Source organism: Halichoerus grypus, chromosome 7, assembly GCF_964656455.1.
Source record: "Halichoerus grypus chromosome 7, mHalGry1.hap1.1, whole genome shotgun sequence".
Lineage (NCBI taxonomy): Eukaryota > Metazoa > Chordata > Mammalia > Carnivora > Phocidae > Halichoerus > Halichoerus grypus.
The window spans coordinates 148,908,807-148,929,145 of NC_135718.1; the positions used below are offsets into that span (position 1 = coordinate 148,908,807).

The window sequence follows — 20,339 nt, forward strand, 5'->3', positions numbered from 1 at the left end:
CCCTGCTCTGCGGGAAGCCTGCTTCTCCCTCTCCCACTCCCCCTGTTTGTGTTCCTTCTCTCACTGTGTCTCTCTCTGTCAAATAATAAATAAAATCTAAAAAAAAAAAAGAAATACAGTTTATCTAATGACCTTGTTCACACAGTCATACTGATAATGAAAGCAAACATTTCAGAAAACAATATTTAACTTTCTTCATGCAATGCACTTGCATGTGTGTCTATTATAACCTATTTATTTAATTTAAAACATCAGATCATAACACAGTATATTGACTTTACAAGCCAGTAACAGGCCCCAATCAACAGTTTAAAACAATTTCAGACAATGGGGAACATTATGAGAATCATCTTTAATTCTAAATTTAGAGCTTTTCTTACAGATGATGTGGTTGCTGTTTTAGTTTGGACTCATGCCTACTCCTCAGGCATCTGCGTTTACATATTAATTTATTAACCCCTTGGGTCCTGATAGGATGAACTGCAAATAAGGTCACTTTTGGTGGGAATAATCCTGGAGTGACCGAAGACAGGGAAAGGTTGAAGAGCCAGGCAAGACAAGCCTGACCAAGGCTGGGTGGCGGGGGCAGGGTCCAAGGAATTACCTGATGTCATTATCAAAGCAGAGAAATAATCACAAGACCAATTATAGGATTAAGGGGACTTGGGGGCAATATCAAGTGGATAGAACGCTGTAGGGTATTTTGTCTCATATCACTAAGCTCAGGGCTTATTTCCTCCCCAGATCTTCTCTGGTGGCCCTTGCAAGCTCACACATCCTGGGCCTGCCTCCATCACTCACTTACACGGTATTTTATAGGACGTTTTGGGGTCTTAAGAGCAGGCAGTGCCTTTCTTTGAATTCCTAGCATCCCGCCAAGTGCCTGGCAGCCTGGCACCCATAGATGCTCCGTACACAGCCCCTGGCCTTTTCTAAGTCTCCCCTCCTCCGCTGTGACACCGAATTGAGATAACAGATCTCTGGGGCTCTTGTCCTCCTAACAGGCTATGATTTTGACAGATCTGGGGCAGCCCAAGGCACTCTGCTCTGTGTCTGGCTCACGTTTACACGTTAAAACGTGAATGACCCAGGCAGGATGGAGAGCCCTGCCCTGCCCCAGCGGAATGAGTGTCCTCCGAGGAGCAGCCGGAAGCCTAATGCTGCGGAGACAGGATTCCAGCCTCCAGCTCCCACAACTGCCGCTGCGTCCCAGCCAGCGATTTCCTCTAAGGTCTGGATTGGTCCAGGGAGCAGCAGAGGGCTGGCAAAGAGCCTCTATATATTCCTCAGAGGGAGAGGCAGTCCCAGACAGTTGTGAAGTTTTCAAAGTCTCGCTCTGCTGTGCAGAATTTGTGCTCAAAACTGAGGAGCTAAGCCACTTGCCAAAATGTGCAAAGGACTGGCGGCTTTGCCCCATTCATGCCTAGAAAGGTGAGAACCAAGTTATTTTGACTTAAGAGATAGAGATATGCAGAATCTTTGCTCGGGGGAGGGGTATCCAGGGGCAATAGAGAGCCGTTGTTGTTTGTGCCAAAACAGGTGTGTGATTGGAGACTGGGGCTTGTCTCCTCTCTGCCAACAGCACTGATGCTTGTAGGACCTGAGGCAGATCCAACATGGGGTATCTCATGAACCATTTCGTCGTATCCAGAACTTCATTTCCTCCAAGGAGATGCCTAGTCCATGGGTGCTTGGTCAGAGTCAAAAGTGCATGGTTAAGAGAATGGATTCCAACATCAAACTGCCTGCCTTTGAATCCTGGTTCCACTACTTACTATTTTGTGGCGTTGGGCGATTTATTTACTCTCTCTGTATTTCAGTTTCCTTCTCTGTGAAATGGAGATGCCAGGAGCATCTACCTCAGGGGCTGCTTATTAGGGCTGAATGAATTACTGGATATTAAACTCCCAGCACACAGTCTGGCACATATAGAACTGTGTAGATGTTAGCCTTTATTACTTAATGTACGTGGACTGAGAGAGGGAGGCAGGTTTGCAGTGAGGAAGAGGGGATTTCTCATTGTTCTTTGTATCTTGATCCCATTAGATAAAAGTAGCTGGATTGCTGGAGAGGAGAAAGCCACTGGGACGCAGAGATTATTTATTGGCTAGTATTCTCTTTTTGGATACATGGGAAAACACTTTTGAGGTCCTCTGGTTATCCTTAAGCAGGACAATATTCTGTAGGGAATCCTAAGCATCGAGGCTAACAACCCAACAGCCCTACCTGACGCAGAGAAGTAGGGGTGTTTATCCTCCTCTTATTTCTCAAGAATGGATTTGATTACATTTGGTTTGAGTTTTCATTATTTAAAGAAAATAAAGGTGACCCTTGTGCAACCCAACTCCATCCCTAAAGGTACTGGAAGTGTTTGCTTAAGAAGGTTGTGTTCAATGGGCTATTTATGATCTCTCCTGTCTTTCACAAGCTCAGGCCTAACTCCTATTACTGTTCTATACCTGATTCAGGATCAAACTTAATATTGAATCACTTCTTGTATCTTTCATTGCACAGTGAAATCTTATGCTCTACAATATAACTATTTGTAGTTATATCCTTTAGGATCCTTTAGGGTGGCCAAGGAGCAAGCATTTTTTCCTAGATTGCCTGAACCTTTTAATTTACTGGCAGGTGGTATAATCTTGCAATTTTTGTTTCCTATTAATTTTTTTTCATATTCTATTTCCATTGCAAATAGAATCCTATTTCCAGTTACAATGCTGCCTGAGAGGAGTGTTTTGGAGAAATGGGATTGTGGAACTGTTAGCACACATTCATGGAAAAATCTGAGATTATCTATCTTGAGGGAAGCATGATGCTTGAATGAATGCATCCAAACCCACCTTCCCTGCTCTCCTCTCTGTCTCTCATTTCCCTCATCGCCAGAGGCTCCCCTCCCCACTTCTCTCCACACTACAAGAGGAACATAGGTGACCTCAGTGCTTAGATAAAGATGTTTGAAGACTCGTATAGAATAAATTAGGACAACATATATGCTTACAAAACGAATCTGTTTATAATGGAAAGCTTTACCAAAGAGTTACATTGCACCTTTCAGTTGCACTGGAAATAAAATTCAGTTTACAAAAACCAGATTAACATGTTGTGATTGATCGTAGTGGAAAGAGGACTGGCAAAGGAGTAAGAAGCAGATTCAGTCTTGTCATCTAAATTTGCACCCATGAGCAAGTTCTTTCACTTCCCCAGGATTCTATGTTCTCATTTAATCAATGAGAGTTGGATTGACTGTCCTCTCACATTCTTTTCCATGCTGCCATTATTTAAATACGTTTAAAACATAGTTTAACTCAGCGGCTAGCAAGAGATGCAATTAAAGGGAAATTTATCCTAATGAATTTCTCTCTAAAATTTGGAAGCAGAAAAGAGTCAATTAATGAAAACTCATCCAGAACCCAACCCTGTGCTGAAATCGTGGCGGTGGCAGAAGCAACCTACTCAGGGATTCTAATTCTGATTTTCAAGAAAGTGAAATTTACTCCACGTGCCAGATTTAATCGTAGAAAATATTCCTTGTTCAATGTGTAGGGAAGCATTAAGCCAGAGTCAACTTTGACATATTCGTAGCAACTGTTCTTTGTTTCTTTACATCTTTAAGACTATTGCTTGTAAAAACCCAGAGTTGACCTCACACATTTTTATATATTCAGAGAGACCAGTAATCCAAACATATGAGCAACAAATGGCCACCACCCCAAATTTCTGCCTCGTGGCATATTGAAACCAGTGCTATGTGGGTGGCAATGTGACAGTTAGTGGAAAAATGAAAAAGTTGAGTCAATTCAAGTTCTTATTTTTCACCCACGATTTTCAACTTTGAATTTTAGGCTTATTTTGAAGATTCATTTTATTTCTAGAGTCTCCTGAATTTCTCTGAACGAGCTTAAGTTTTAAAGTAAACATCGCTCTTCGGAAAAAGACAAAAATATTTCAAAATAAAAAGTGTTATTATGATGATTCCCCCCAAAAATTGGTAGCGTAATATAAGACAGTCAGTGTGATTATTATAATTGTTCTCCTTCAGTGCTGACTAGTCCTGTCACCAAGTTCACAGTCTCTACTAACCTAAAAAGGAGAGTGAGCTAGTAATGAAAACTTAGCTTCTGACAGAGAGTTTTCCCTGGGATCTTAATAAAGTGTTGCAAACCCTGTACCTCTGTCCATGTCTGCGGTAGCTCTGATGTCTGTTTAAGATTATAAAGGCTGCTGGTGGTGAAATGTTTTCAATCCACGGTTCACCCGGGAGCCTCTGGTCATCTCAAGTTTGTGGCAATGCTGGGAATTTCAGGAATTGTAGAAAGTTAATGAGGAAGGTGATGTTCTGGTTCTTTTAATTTATTATTATTTTTACTGAACATTCCATTTTTTTCTCCTCTTCTGATTTATATGTGTGTCTAAGTGTGGATAATTTAGAGTAGAAAGTCACCTAATAAACAGGGCCATTAATCAACTAATTGTTTAAGGTCGTTAAGCCAAATGGAAGCACCTTGCTGAGTGGGCCAGGGCTCCTGGGTCTGCAGAATTAAGTAAATACTACTTTTTCAAAGGTATGAACACATCCTTGGGCCAACTGTGGAGAAAAATGTGGCAATGAACTTGAACAATTCGTAGCTCAGTCAGAATAGGTAAAAGATCATCAAAGAAGCCTACAGAGATGGTGGGAGTGCCTCTAGCCGAATTTAGGATCATGCTTTCTGGGAATAAGTATTTACTTATTTATTTTTTATAATGTTATGTTAATCACCATACATTACATCATTAGTTTTTGATGTAGTGTTCCATGATTCATTGTTTGCATATAACACCCAGTGCTCCATGCAGAACGTGCCCTCTTTAATACCCATCATCAGGCTAACCCATCCCCCACCCCCCTCCCCTCTAGAACCCTCAGTTTGTTTCTCAGAGTCCATCGTCTCTCATGGTTCGTCTTCCCCTCTGATTTTCCCCCTTCATTCTTCCCTTCATGCCATCTTCTTTTTTTTTTTTTTAACATATAATGTATTATTTGTTTCAGAGGTACAGATCTCTGATTCAACAGTCTTGCACAATTCACAGCGCTCACCATAGCACTTACCCTCCCCAATGTCTATCACCCAGCCACCCCATCCCTCCCACCCCCCACCACTCCTGCAACCCTCAGTTTGTTTCCTGAGATTAAGAATTCTTCATATCAGTGAGGTCATATGATACATGTCTTTCTCTGATTGACTTATTTCTCTCAGCATAATACCCTCCAATTCCATCCACGTCATTGCAAATGGCAAGATTTCATTCCTTTTGATGGCTGCATAATATGGGAATAAGTATTTAAAGCTTGCTGTAGTTCAGTCTTCCGATATAATTGCCAATATTCCAATGAAACTTTATATGTTAAGAAAGTAAACGAACTATTCAATAAAACTGAGGGGGGGGGTGAGTTACTCAGAAAGACTGTTTTGATTCTTATTGATGACACAATATTGTTCATTTCTCTGGATTGCCTTTCAAACCTCCATACTTGCCTTAGGCATAAGGATGAAAGACCCGGACCCTGCTCTCAAGGAAATTGCAGCCCTGTTAGGGAGATAACAAACAAGAAATGAGTCCACAGTGTTGAGATCCACTATGAGGGAATAAATGCATGGAGTGCAAAGAAGCACAAGAGTGGGAGTCGTTGGGGGTGGGGGGCTCAGAGAGCTTTTGGTGGTCAGGGAAACTTTGCAAGAAGTTACAAGAAATGATACTTAACCCAGGCTCATGAATGAAGCCTCAGGAAGGAGAGTTAGCCAGGTCTAGCAGAGAAGAGCTGAGAGAAAGAAGGCGTTCCAAGGCCAGCTCCCCAGCCAGCCTGTGCAGAGTCAAGGAAAAGAGAGGGCCCAGTGAGCTTGGCTGCTGTTAGGACATCTTTGTCCTATCAGCATTATCTCTCAGAGGCAAGCAAGGAGGGAACTTTGAGTTTCTAATCAGTTAACCTCCCATGCAGCACATCCTGTATATTGTTTCCTTGGGACTTGTCAATTCCCCTTCCACTCCTGTCTGTGAAGATGGAAGAGATTTGCTCAGGGGAGATACTGCCCCCCACCACCCCTTCGCCTAAAGAATTTATTTACTAAATAACAATCTGTACTTGGCACATAGTAGGCACTTAATAAGTATTTTGTCAGGAGAATGCACAAATAAATTTATAATGAGTGCAGAAGACAGGGTTGCTCACAGTTTGGCCTGGTGCTTCTTCTGCTTACAGAGGGATGGGGAGAACATCAGCAGTGTATTAGAGGCTACAATGGGGAGAGAGTGTCTGCTCCAAAACAAAGAGGGATTCCTACCTTGGGGAGTGGGAGTTGGGTTAGGAGAGGGAGGAAAGTGGAGAGGAGCCTCCAGCATTTCTGCCACTTTCTTAGGAAAATCTAGTTAAAGAGGTGAGTCTTTTTGTTTCTAATGAGGGTAGACCTGGAGCTGTTGGTGAAGCTCCTGAAACTATCATCTCAGCTCCTGCAGTTACTGCCCCAGGTTTTCTGATGGATTTCATCCCCTATTCTAAAGAGGCACCTCTTCCTAGTCTTCCATTCAGTCTGGGCCATGTTGAAACACCAGATCTCAATTCAAAATACTTTTGGATCCCAGAATCTTAAGTTTGGTAAGATCCTTGAAAGGTTATCTAATTTTTCCTTCTTTAGCAGAGACTAGCCACTATCACAGGATAGCTGATATCTAGGGACGGGGTTAATGTTTCTGTGGCTCATGGTTATGACTTTTGTCTGTCCTGCTGGCCAGAAAGCCAAGGAACTAAACTTTAATTAGTTCAGTCAGGATCAATCCTTAGTAACAGGAACCAGACTATGGCTGGAGGCCAGAAGATAGCAGGTTCCTATCTCTTTCTTCCTTTAAAGCCCCAATCAGTTCCCAGATAACATTGAGCCTGCACTATATTTTAAAGGCTGAGTCACCCAGAGGAGAAAGACAGTGAAAGCCTGTTTTTGACTGCCTGAGGAAGTAACTCCCTAAGACTACACATTTTAGGAATACTAAAGAAAACACAGAGTAAGGAAGGGGGCAAGGTCACAGTCTGTCCCCTGCCTTAATATCAGCAAGGGGTTGGAGCAGAAAGAACATGGTGCTTGTAACTCTATCTCAATTACTTCCTAGCTGTGTGAACTGGAGAAAGTCACTAAACCTCTCTGAGCTTCATTTCCTCAGCTGTAAATGAGGATACTTTTCTTGTTGGGGAGAGACGCTATAACCCCTATTAAAGAATTAATTTCCTTCCATCCTTCTTTCCCTCTTCGTGGGTAGTCAGGAAATCATTTAAAGCTCAATTATGTGCCAAGGCCTTTGATAAAACTTATTTATTTTCATCTTTCCTCATCATAACCTTATCTTTTTAAATAATAAAGATAGATGTGTCAGATAGTACAGTATTTTTACCATTTCATCCATAATTCTTTCAGCAGGTAGGTATCTCCTTTAAAAATATGCCAACTTTTTCCAAAACATTAAAAGACATTAAAAACCATGATCATACTTAAAAATGAATAATTCTTTAATATTAGTAAATATCAGGTGAGGATCCAAATACCCCCAATGGTCTTTTTGCAGTTGGATTGTTTGAATCAGGATCAAAACAAGGTCACGCTTTTTTAATTGTTATTACTGAATTTTATTATTATTGAATAGATAAGCACTACCCATTGATCTAGTGCTCTTTCTACAATTAATTGGGCTCTGTTATGTAAAAGCACTTCTTACAAATGGACTTAAGGACACCTAGAGACTGCTTTTATCTGGTGGGGAGACATTAGCAACCTTATTATGAAGGATTTGACAGAGCAGGTGTGGTGAGGCGGGGTGCACTGCTCATAAACAACGCTGACCTCAGGGGTTTGTCTCCAGGGCCCTTTCTCCCACTCTTCCTGTCCCTTCACTGATTGCAGAAAGCCTCTCACAGAGTCTGCCGGACTTCTCTACATCAAATCCTGTTAACTACGCCCCTACTGCATGCAGCGCACCCTGCCAGGAGCTGGAAGCTTGCTGGGGTGCAGATCATTTTTCTGCCTTTTTACTTCTCATGGTGAGGGAACTGAGCCCTCCTCCCTGCTGAGCTAGCTCACATGCAGTCTCCCTGCCCTCCACGCCCCCTCCCCCGCCCAGGACTGAAGGATATCCCCAAATCTCCACCAGGTGCAGATAACACATAAACCCCAGGCTCACACGTTGGGATTGGTTCAGAGACCCTTAAATTTCTCCTTAGTCAAAAGGCTTCCTGTCTTTTATTTTTCTTTTCCTTGCAAGTATTTGTAGAACACAGACTTTTTACTTTTTTGTTTTTTTAAGACAGAGAAAGCATGAGTATGCATGGGGTGGGGGAGTGACAGAGGGAGAGAGAGAATCTTAGGAACCCAACACAGGGCTCGATCTCAGGACGCTGAAATCATGACCTGAGCCGAAATCAATAGTTGGACGCTTAACCGACTGAGCCCCCCAGGGGCCCCTGTAGAACACAGAACTTTTAGATGCAAGCATAAAAGGCCATAACACGTGGAAAGGGTCCTGGGTGGGGAATATAGGTATCCTGAGCTGTAACCTTGGCCTCTGCTAAGCAGCAGAGGGTGAGTCCTGAGTCAGGTGCCTCTCCTGACCTCATCACTGTACTTGTAATGATGATGAGTCAATTCTATGACCCTCTCCCCTCCTTCCAGCTTCACTACTTTATTGTCCTTAATTTGGACACCAAGTATTTTGAGGAAAGATTGTACTTTTATTCTAATTTTGCATCTCATCCCAATCCCACAGGAAGGCCAGGGAACTAACTTCTGGATGTAGCTTGAAAGCAGCAATCATTCAAAAATGTGCAATTTTCTTCCAGCCACTTTGATTCTCAAAGGACTAAATTAAGAACCCCACATTTCTTAAAAAAAAAAATACTTGTGACACATTCAGAATAAACTTTCAGTTTGTGAAAAATATATATTTATGGGCAGTGGAATGGGACTCTTTTATTTTGGTGAATTCCATGAAAGGAAAAGATGGTTTCAGTTTCTTGTAAAATTTGAGGGTAATTTAGGATCAAATATCATGGATTCTAACAACCTATGATTTTTGTACTTTGTTTACAGTTAATCTCAAGAGTGTAAGCTCCTGGAGGGCAGGCAGGGAAATGAGATATAAGGACACAGACATGCCTGCCTTAGGGGTGGGGTTCCATTGATTGCTTTCATACTAGGTCACGTTTTTCTCCAGTCAATGGGAAGAGTCGCCCACTCATGCCCTTCCCAACGCTGCCCAGAACGAGACTCACCCTTTGCCATAATAGTGAAAGAGTTTTCATCCTTGAGGCTGGAATGAGAAGGGCGAATCAGGATTTCTAGGCCTTTATATTTTTAAACAATCTTCATCTACCAGCTGAGTAGATCCTGGAGTCCCAGCAATTCTCAAATTGACGTGGGGACTGCTTTGGGGACTGCATGAATCCATGCCAGACATATAGCACGGAGAGACTGCAATTTCCACCTACACGAGGACATGGAGTTTGCCTCTACCCCAGGCGTTAGAAACTGGGTCTTTCCTGGAAAATCTGAAGGTGCAGCCAACCTAATCATAGGACGCATGTGTCATCAACACAGCTCATGCACATGTGTCTGGGTTTATTCACTCTCACCAGAGTGCTCCTGGAAAGTTCAGACAGGGCATTTCTTTGCAAAGCATTCTATTCTGTTGCCACGTCGAGATACAATAACTTGGCCTGACACTGTTTCTCCTTCAAAGAGGAAATACTGCAGGGTTGAAAGGATTCGCCCAGGCAGTCTTTGAATGCTTTGGGCAGTGAGTATCTGATCATCACAATGGCTGCATGAACAGCAAATGAGGCTAAGGTCATGCGTCTATAGTCTACACGTTCTTCCTTCTCCTATCTGACTGCTTCCCCAGACAGTTCTCAAGCAACACCTAGCCCATCTGGACAGAATCTCACTCAGATCCTCACAACTCTACATTCCAGAAAGATGTTGGAACTATCCTCTTAAAGTCAGAGGAGGAGATGCAGCATGCAGTAAAATACTTGAAAAATGTAAAGTGCTCGGCTCTGTAAGTGCTTATTATCAGTAGTGAAGTGTGTGGAGCTGTTTTGGTCAAGCTACTACTTTTTGACATTTTCTTGTACAGAACAGCTGTTTCTGGATGAGGCACTTGTCTGTGGGGATTCGGGAGGTTTAGAAAGAATCAAGATGTTCCACTGACAAAGTAGTTTGTTGTGTGATAGTTTACTAGAGATACCTGAGTTCAAGACTATGGGACCGAATGACTTGCGCACTTTGGGACAAGGTCAACAGCGCAGGTCACACTTAAGACTTTCTCAGAAGAGCCTATTGTCTAAGGTCTGGTGCTGGTGCTTTCTGGATGACAAGCTTCCAGAATCTTAGACTTTGTTTCTGAATCCCCCAAATCTGAAAACATGTATGTCACTTGAACACGGACACGTGCACATGTGTGCATATGCACACACGTGCACACACACCCCTGATATTTTTATAACTTGGAAAAAAAGATTGTTGAAATCAGGGATCCCTGCAGACAAATTGAAAGCGAAGCTGTTCACAGAGATGAATGTAGATCAATGGGGATTTTTTCCTTCTTCAACAAATAGGTCTCCTACCCTCATGGTTAGCATTTACACTTTCTCCTTTAGTTGGGATTTTCTCAAAATTCTCAGCTGAGGTTTCAAAAACCTTTAGATTTTTTTTTTTTGATTGCCCTCTAACTTTTATCTTCCGGTTTCAGTAAGAATAGCTTAACCTTTGTCTCCCATCCTGGTCCACACAGCACCCTGAGGTTTGTAATTAAGCCAAAATGGCTGGCAGAGGCCGGCCTGCAGTGAGGGAAGGAATATAAAACTTTCATCAGCCACTCATGGAACACATTTTACTAAATGGATCCTGGCTTGCGAGCAAGAAAAGGGCAAGAAAAGCTAAGACAGCTGATGATTATGACATTCTAGAAGTGAGTGCCTAGCACAGTCTTGATCACCCAGATGCACGCAGTCAAGTCAAATGCCTGAAATGGATGGATTCTGCTCCTTGAGAGAGGATGTGATTTTTTTTCTCTCCTCTCTCACACCACCAACTCAGAATCACAGACTGAGAATAGGATCAGGGCCCCAGACAAATTCCTTCTTTCATACATGAGAAAACAGGTCCCAACCTGTTTGGGTGACTTGTCCAAGATCACATAGCTGGTTAGAGTTGGAGCTAATTCAAGGTCTGCAGATTGACTTTTCACTTTTATTTTATTTTATCTGATGGACTTTAATTTATGAATTTTGTGTGTCTTTGCTTTTAAAATACTTATTCTTCCACAGACACCATCTTTCAAAAAGTTTTGGTTACCAGATACACTGTAGTCTTTAGGGAAAAAAATTTTTCCCCATTTCTATTTACCAGATGCATAGAGCTGCCAATTACAATAACTGAACAGCATGAGACAGGTTTATTGCATAGTAATTAAGAGCCCAGGGGCTGAAATGAGATTGAGTTTGACTCCTACCATTGTCATTTATCAGATGATTTTGGGCAAATCCCCAAACTACTCTGTAACTCAGTTTTCTCATCTGCAAGGTGGGGGTGTTATTTATACTTCCTTCACAGGATAGTTATGTGCACTAAATAAGGTTATGCACTAGATGTACTGAGTAAACCAGTTAGTTAGCTGGATATGCGTGACTTCTCTTCGTGCATGACTTTTCTTAACCATCTTCAGTTGAGGAAAACTTGGCAGTCAAATCTCGGATTGGGGCTAGAACAGGGAACTGCAAAGCACCCAAAATCAAATGAGACAAGTCCCCCTCCCAGCTCCCCTTCTTGTCTGTGCCCGTTTCGATGCCTTGTAGATTGTTCTTCTGTCATCCTGAGTGAACATTTCTCAGGGGCAGGCCATGTCTCAACGGTTTAACAAGATCCTTTATACCATTTAGAAGACATCATTCTTCCCATCTATGTTCTGTGGCATGTCCCTAGCACCTCTCTGGCCCTCAGGTCTTTTTTCCTTTGTTGTGTTTTCTATCTGATGGTCTCCTAGCAGCTGTGATTTGCATTTGCAAGACATAAAATTACACATGCATTTGTCTCAGATCCCTTGTGCCTTCTGTCTAGAGGAGGGTGCTCAGCCCAGCAACTCCCGCTTTGTATCTTTCTAGTGGCACCTGGGTGACCATCTGCTTGGTTCCTAGACTTTGTTTGTATCCTGAGCCCAGATCTCTAACTTAGCAGCTCCCATCCTATCCCAGCAACCACACAATTTAGGGCGTCCCCCCTCTTTAGTTCCTGCTGTGTGAGGGCCACAAGGAGGACTGCATTGCTCCCCAGGAGGAAAGTGAAGGAACACTATAAACATGCTGGAGAGAAGTTTCCAGGATTATGACCCTGCAACATACTCACGAACTTTGAAATCTTCTTTGGAAGTCTTAGGAAGATGTGGACTTCTATATTAAACTTTGGGAAGGATCCCTGGGGAGCTGGAAGAGACGCAGGAAGCCAACACCTGTGTGGGAGTGCAAACTAATTCCCTGTCCTCCCTTGTCACTCAGGGTTCCAGCCAGCTCATCCATCCCCAAGCTTCAACCCCTTGGGGAGATTTTCTCTGTTTCTCCCTTGGGGAGAAGCTAGCCCTCCATCCTCTGAACTCTCACTCACAGAACTGTTTCATCTTCCTTCTAGTTCATATCACTTCTTCCCTTTCTTCTTCCCTTCTTTCCCTTCTTTCCTCAGATTCAACTTGGGTTGGGTATTTGACAGTACTTGATTTAATTCTTATCTAAACCTGCAAGGTAGATATTATTAACATCCCTGTTTTACTAATGAAGAAGCACAGATAATTTTTTTTAAGATTTTATTTATTTATCTGAGAGAGAGTGTGTGTACAAGCAGGCGGAGGGGCAGAGGGAGAGGGAGAAAGAGAATCCTAAGCAGACTCCATGCTGAGCACAGAGCCAGACGGGGGGCTCAATCCCAGGACCCTGAGATCATGACCTGAGCTGAATTCAAGAGTCAGATGATTAACCGACTGAGCCACCCAGGAGCTCCAGAAGCCCAGATAATTTAAATGTCTGACCCAAGGTCAGGAAGTACACTAGGTGTGCATGAGTTCCAAAGTGCTAATTTCAAATCTAGCGCGTATTCCACCATATCATAGCTGCATTCCAATAAAACTGTGTAGACATATCTTCTTTGTAAAATGAAAGCTACTTGAGGTGAGGAACAATCTCTTCTTAATTTTATAAAACACTCGCCTACGTTCTAGTACAGGGCCTGAAAGACAGGGGTTCCTCTATTCAAGTCTGATAAGTGAATAAACATGGAAATGAACGTGTGAATCAATAACTGGATAGTTCTTGAAAATATAAATCTTGAGAATAATAGGGGTTGTTACAATATTTTGGCGGAGGGAGAAAAGAAATGGTATGAAATCAAATTCTGTGCTTCAGACAAGAAATAATCTTCTTCCTCACACTGAGGTCATTATTTTGCTCAACAAACCTTTTTAGTTAGTTGGCAAAGATAAATGTTAACCAACTGTTTCTGATTATTTGAGGTAATGAATTTGGATCTGTTACATAAAGTCACAGTGAGGGGACACATTGCATCCTGGGAACCATAGTTTTTATTAAGTGATGTAGCACATGTTACGGTTGAGTAAGGTCCTAGCAAATTTTATTCTGCTCCTCTTTCCTTTCTTCCTTCTTCAATACTCTATTGCTCACTTTATGTCCTTCTTTTGTAATATATAAAATACGTTAAATAAGGTAGGGGCCATGTACAACTAGAAACTTTTGGTCTGTGAAGTCCCTCTTTATAATTTAAAGCGGAATGACATGGAGATGTTCAAAGGCTATGGATCACACCAGTGTTCAGAGAGGCTCTCGTGGGAATGCCTCTGACCCCTCTACTTTGGGAACTCAAAATAAACCATAAATTTTTGTCTTCCTTAACTTGAGGCTGATGTTCCCACTATTCATTATCTGGCTTCCAAACTGAATTACCGAAAGTCCAAAAATCTTGCCAACAATATTTTGAATGAAACAGGGAATGAAGGTCAAAGGGAAATAATCTGCTTCTATCCTGTCTGTCTTGTTCCCCCATGGCCTCTTTCATCACCCCCAATAACCTACTCTGAGTGATGAATGTGTCAGAGACAGGCCATGAAAGCATGGGAAATATCTCCATTTCCACGGGAACCCGTGGGTAGGGAGTAGCCAATGCCTGGGAAAAACAATACTCTTTTTTTTTTTTTTTTCCATTTTTAAATAGCAGCACAAAGGCGGTGATATTACAGTTTGGCTCTGAGCCGTACCAGGCAGCAACAGATATCTCCAGATTGGCTTTCTGTGTCTCTCCATTGGAGTGTTCTCCAGCAATGTACCTTGTCTAGGCCCTCAGAATTAGTTGCATTATTCCAAGGTGGAGGCCTTCTGAAAGAAGCCGATCTTGCATGTTAATCAAATAGATCCTTGTTGAACATATTCTATTCTGTTCTGTTCCATTTCATTCCATTCTATTCCATTTCATTCCATTCCAGTCTTCTATTCTATTCTATTCTACTCTATTCATCCAATGAACATTTAGTAACCAACACCCATGTGCAAGATGCTGTGCTAGAGAGAGTAGGGCAAATATAATTAAACGATAATAAGAATAGGTAACACTTATATTTACTATGCTCCAAGTGCTATTCTAAACATTTCACTGCATTAATTTATTTAGCCTCAGAACATATGTATGAGGTAGAAACTATATTATCACCATTTTACATAGAAAAATGGAGGCTCAGAATTTAAGTAACTTGCCCAAAGTCACCCAGTTGGTAAGTAAGAGTTGGAATGTAAGCCCAAGCAGTGTGGACCTGTGCTCTTAGGAGTTAAAGCAACTTTAATGTACCGAGTTAATTTCAAGATGCTCTGGGAGACCAAGGAAGTAAGATATGGTACTCACCCCCAAGAAGATTGCTATCTCACCGGAAGTACATACATCTGGAACTCTTAGATGTACACTCATGAGGGATGAGAATAATTGCATGAAAATGTGCTGTGCACAACTTTGCAGAAAAAAATGTGTTCTATCCCTTGCTCTGCAACTTCTTAGAAATCTTGGGATAAGATCTTGTGAGATCTTGTAAAAACCTTTTAATTTCTACAAACCTCAGTTTTTCCTCTTTTAAAGTAAGGGGAAGGGCAAATTAAAAGCCTTCTATGATCCCTTGAGCGTGACTCTATTTTGTGATTTTATACTAGAGAAGACAGAAAGCAGTCTAGGCTGGAGTAGTTACACAGGTTTCAGGAAAAGAGCGAGATTTGTTTGGGGCCCAGAGTATTAGAACAGCTTTAAATTGCCATACAGACGGCAATAGAGGGAGACTGTGTGCTTGGGGGATAATGGGGAGACCAGCAGAAGTAAAATAGACGTTTTCCTTCTTTGGCGCAGGATTTTTAGTAAATCATCATCATCATCATCATCATTAATATAAGTGTTTCTTGGGTGCCTGGGTGGCTCAGTCGTTAAGCGTCTGCCTTCAGCTCAGGTCATGATCCCAGGGTCCTGGGATCGAGTCCCACATCGGGCTCCCTGCTCGGCAGGAAGCCTGCTTCTCCCTGTCCTACTCCCCCTGCTTGTGTTCCCTCTCTCGCTATCTCTCTCTGTCAAATAAATAAATAAAATCTTTAAAAAATATATATATAAGTGTTTCTTATGTAGTAACTCCTTTTATCATCATAAGAACTTTATGAGGTAGGTGCTATTATTGTCTCCATTTTACAGATTAGAAAACTGAGGAGAGGTTTAAGTTTTTAAACCTTAACAAAACCCTTTTAAGGTAAGGTTTAAAAACTTGCCAAAAGTCACATATGTAGTAAGATAAATCTGGATGGTTTGGTTCCAACATCTGCGCCCTTAACCACTATGCTATTCCGTCTCTTGCCTTTTAGTTTTGGTATTAATTTGATTTTATAGGTAAGAGCCCAATACTCCACTTTATTGTCCCTCTAGGAACAGCCTAGTTGCTTTACAAACTCTTCCAGTTATATAACCTGGGACAGGATTTTGCCACAGTTGGGAGGTGGGCATTTTCTTTACCAAGTGCAGGGAAGAGATTGAACACAACTCAACATGTTATTTGTCACTGTAATAATGGAACTGAGATCTGGAAAGTGTCATACGAGATCATCTGGACAGATCCAGGTGGTTATATATGATTTAAGTTATCCAAAACAGCTGGTTGCTTGTCTTTTCTTGATGACTTTTTTTCAGCAATGGAAATTTTGCCACATATAGTTCACTATTCCCATGATTTCATCACCATATGGTGACTGAGTTCTCCTGAACACTTACTGTTTTAATTTAAGCAATCTTGTATTTGTGTGGGGGATGTTTTTTCACACGTATAGGTGACTGGTTTTGAATAATTTAAAATGGATGCATCATTATTTATGTTTCTTGTTTGAAGCTTCACCGTGCCCTGAAGCCACTCCTCAGCCCCTTGCTTGGGTCTGGAGATCATTTTGGGTGAAGCTGGAAGCTCTGGTGCTAAAGGTCAGGTCTCATGGGCACCTTCTATCTTTTCCCCTCTGTGGTCCTACCACCTCCCTGGAGTCCTGCAAAAGTATGTGGTAGATGAGGGTGGCAGTTTGGTGAGTTGTAGAACACTGAACTGTAGTCCTCTGACTTTGTCTCGGGAATGCTTTCTTGTCCCTCTCTGTTTTCCTGCTTCTTCCTTCACCACTCATGAAAAGCGGTCTTCTTTTTTGGGAACAAGCCAGTGTATCTCCCCAGTGAGTTTAGGGTCTTGGAAAACAAGGGCCAGACATGGAACACTACCTTCAATTAATATCTGCTTTCAGCCTCACCACACAGCTCCCTCAGAGGTAAGAAAGAACAAAGGCCTAGTTACCTCACGTGTCTCGGAATTGCAATTCAGGGAATATAGATTCTTGAAAGTAAGAGGAAAAACTCTATGAAGAGGAAAACATGAATTAACACCTCAACAAATTAATATTGTATGCAAGGTATTGTTTCCATAAACATATTGTGACCTTTAAGAGTTGCTGCAGATCACCCGCTTTCTGCCTGTTTGCTGTGAAGAGGAGTGACTGATGTAGGAAAGACATTAGGGTTCAAAGCCGACAGTCAAGAAAGAATTCTTGAGATGTCTTTGGTGTAAAAAGGTGATTTTATTGGAGCACAGAGACAGGACCCCTGGGCAGAAAGGACTGCACTGGGGTCATGAGGAGTGGGGCATTACATACTTTCAAGTTAGGAGGGGGTTAGGGATAGTGGAAGCCTCCCAGGTATTTTGGAAGCAAGGTTTCCAGAATCCTGAGGAGGCTAGCTATTGTTAGGAAAAGGTCATATATTACTGTTTAGTAAAAACTCAATCATGAGACTCTCAGATGTGTATCAGTGGGCCATTTGTTTGGGGGATGATTGCCAACATGTATCTTGGAGGGGGGCGGTAGAGATAAAGGAAGTTTCCAAAGGAATTTTCTTATGTTAAAGTAGACCCACAGGATCCTGAGGGTTGGACCTAAGATCACCCTTTGCCCTTAGCAAAGTATTACCATCAAGGCAGCTGAGTTCCTAGAGAAATGTCACTCTACCTGTTTCAAGGACTTATCAAGGGGCTGTAGGTAGTAAGGAAATTTAATAATTTTTCTTCTGCCTCTGTTTCCCACATCATGATCTCTTGACCAGGTGGAGAGCTTGCACCTAGACGCAGGGATTGTGTGATTGAAATGAAAGCCCGGTGACCTCACATGGTTTTCCACACTTGGATATACCAGGGATCTGGGGAGACAGAGTATTTCTCCCCCAGATGACTGAGGAAGAGGATGCATCATCAACTAGGACTGGGCTCTATCAACCTGCCCACATCCAGTCTGCTTTTGACCAATAGGGAGCAAACAGGGTGCCACAAGATAGACCTTTCCATACCACCTATAGGCGAGCCAATCCCTCACTTTTGTTTTTGGTCACTACTGCTAAGACCCTTCTGGCTTTTCACACCTAGTTTTCCTCCTGTCTTCCCCAGAGTAGGGTCACCAGGAATTGCTTCTGACTTTTCCTCATTCCCTCACTTTTGTATCTTTGTCATTTCACCAAGAAAGTAATGCTGAAGGCTTTGTCAGCAGAGAAAAGAGGCAGAGCTAAAATAAAACGAAAGTTTTTATTTGGGGTCTCAAAATTGCCACTCAGAAAATACAGGTTCAGGTAGCAACTCAAATTGCATTGTTTCCACCCCAGCCCCTCCCCACCAGGGAACAAAAGTCAGGGGTTTTTAAAGACAAAAGGAAATGCTTGTATATGTTGTTTACAAAGAATTTCTATTGGTGTTGGTGGCAGGAAACAAATCTTGGTTGAACAGAATTGGTTGCTAAGGCTATCACTAAGCAAAAGCTCTTACTATAGCAAGTCGCAGGTGTTCAGGCTGAGTCCTTGGAATATTTGCAGTTTGGCCCAGTTGAAGGTTCATGATTTCGTCCTATGAGAATGTGTATAAGGCCCAATTCTTTAATGGCTTCCTGGCTCCATTTTAAAATCCATGGATATAAGTAACTCCTTTTCATTTCACCTTTCACAGCATGGAGTTTATTCTTCCAACCAAAAGAAAATGAGCTTAATGTGATCAAATACTAATATCCCCAAGGTTAAAGGAAACTGCTACAAACTGTAATGCTAGGTAGTGTAAGATGAAGTTTCATAGGTGGGTAATGAAGACCATGGTGATGACAGTGATGATGATGATGGTGATGAGGATGATTATGGTAACGGTGGTGGTAATGATGATGGTGATGGTGGTGGTGATTATGGTAATGGTGGTGATGATGGTGGTGATGGTGGTGGTGATAATGATGGTGACGGTGGTGGTGATGATGATGATAATGGTGGTGATGATGATGATTATGGTAATGGTGGTGATGATGTTGATGACCACCACCATATATTGCATGCCATTTATGTTCCAGGCAATGTGCTAATTTTTACATACTTTATCTCATGCACTCCTCACAGAAATTTTTTTGCCGAAGGCACTAACGTTATTCTTTTAACAGATGATGGAACCAAGGCCAAGAGATATTATATAACTTGTATAAGGTCACACAGATTATAAGTGGCTGTTGAAAACTAACCTAAGTCAATTTATTCATATACAACTATCCAGTTCTTTTTGGTAGATAAATGTAGCTGTTAATGGCTGGGTATAGATGCTGGTTGCTTCTTCCTCCACAACTTTGCTACTGGCTTATGAAAGAAGGACCACCATACATATAGTGAAACCCAATTGGCCTGTACTTATTTAGGCAAATAAGTATCAAAAGCTGGTGCAAAATATTTATACAACTCGTCCTCTAATCTCAGTAAAGTCCTCATTCTTTGTGCTCTGACCACAACTTGTAGGAAAGATTCAGTCAGACAATAATATCCTGAGGTAGGATTCTGATACCCTTGTAGGTGGTATCAGGCAACAAGGAATCTCAGAATCAAGGCTTAAATGTAGGACTATTTTAGGGATCAAGCTACAGGTTCCATCTCTAAGGATGAAGAGATAATTACCTTTGTATAACCTTTCTATGAAACAAGTGGGGGTTTCCACAACAAGCCACCAGTCCACATGACTTGAATATCATTATGGTGACTGGAGAGAGCCCATTATCTAATGAACAAACCTACATGTAAAAACTCATTTCTAACATATTCTGCTAACTGGCAAAGCATCTGATGTTGATCCCAATCAATAAGGACAGCTGAGACACCTACAGCAATCACCTCTGGAGCATGATCTTTCTAAAAAGCTTGCTGACCACCAGTGCAATGTGAATTCCTTATTAGGGCATGTGGCTGAAGCTAATTCCTACATACACAAGGTCACACTGCAGTGATTACAACGAGCTGACATTTTTCATTTCATTGTTTTGGTTCCTTGTTTTGTGTTTGTCTTATTCAACTAAAATATAAACTCCATGAGAGGATCTTGGTTTTTTGTTCCACTGGGGATTTCAAAACCTATAATAGAGTATGGCCCATGACAAGCATTTAATAATTTATTGAATAAATAAGTGAGCAAAAGGAGAACTCTACTGAGGCCAGTCTTTTCTATCTCTACTAAGATCCTAGGAAATAAAGTCAGTTTATTTAAATGAGTGCCCTGGTCAACTCCGTAGTTTTTACTGTGGGTTGCCTTGAGGGACCTGAAGATAACAAGTTAATCTGGGGTAGTCAAAGTAGGAGCTTGAACATAAGTGATGAGTGAATTGTCTATAGTTCATATTGAAGTAGGTTAATTCAGGAAAAAGGTAGATGCCAAACTGA

At 41.8% G+C, this 20,339-nt stretch overlaps 1 protein-coding gene across 1 annotated transcript in view; it reads left to right on the forward strand.

The window, feature by feature from the left end:
* Nucleotides 1–1,287: 1,287 nt before the first annotated feature.
* Nucleotides 1,288–20,339, forward strand: part of RGS5 (regulator of G protein signaling 5) — a 47,964-nt gene continuing 28,912 nt past the window's right edge. The window contains exon 1 of the mRNA XM_036103469.2: nt 1,288–1,431. Within this exon, the coding sequence (XP_035959362.1) occupies nt 1,388–1,431 (44 nt within the window). The 5' untranslated portion in view covers nt 1,288–1,387. The remainder of the gene's footprint in view (nt 1,432–20,339) is intronic.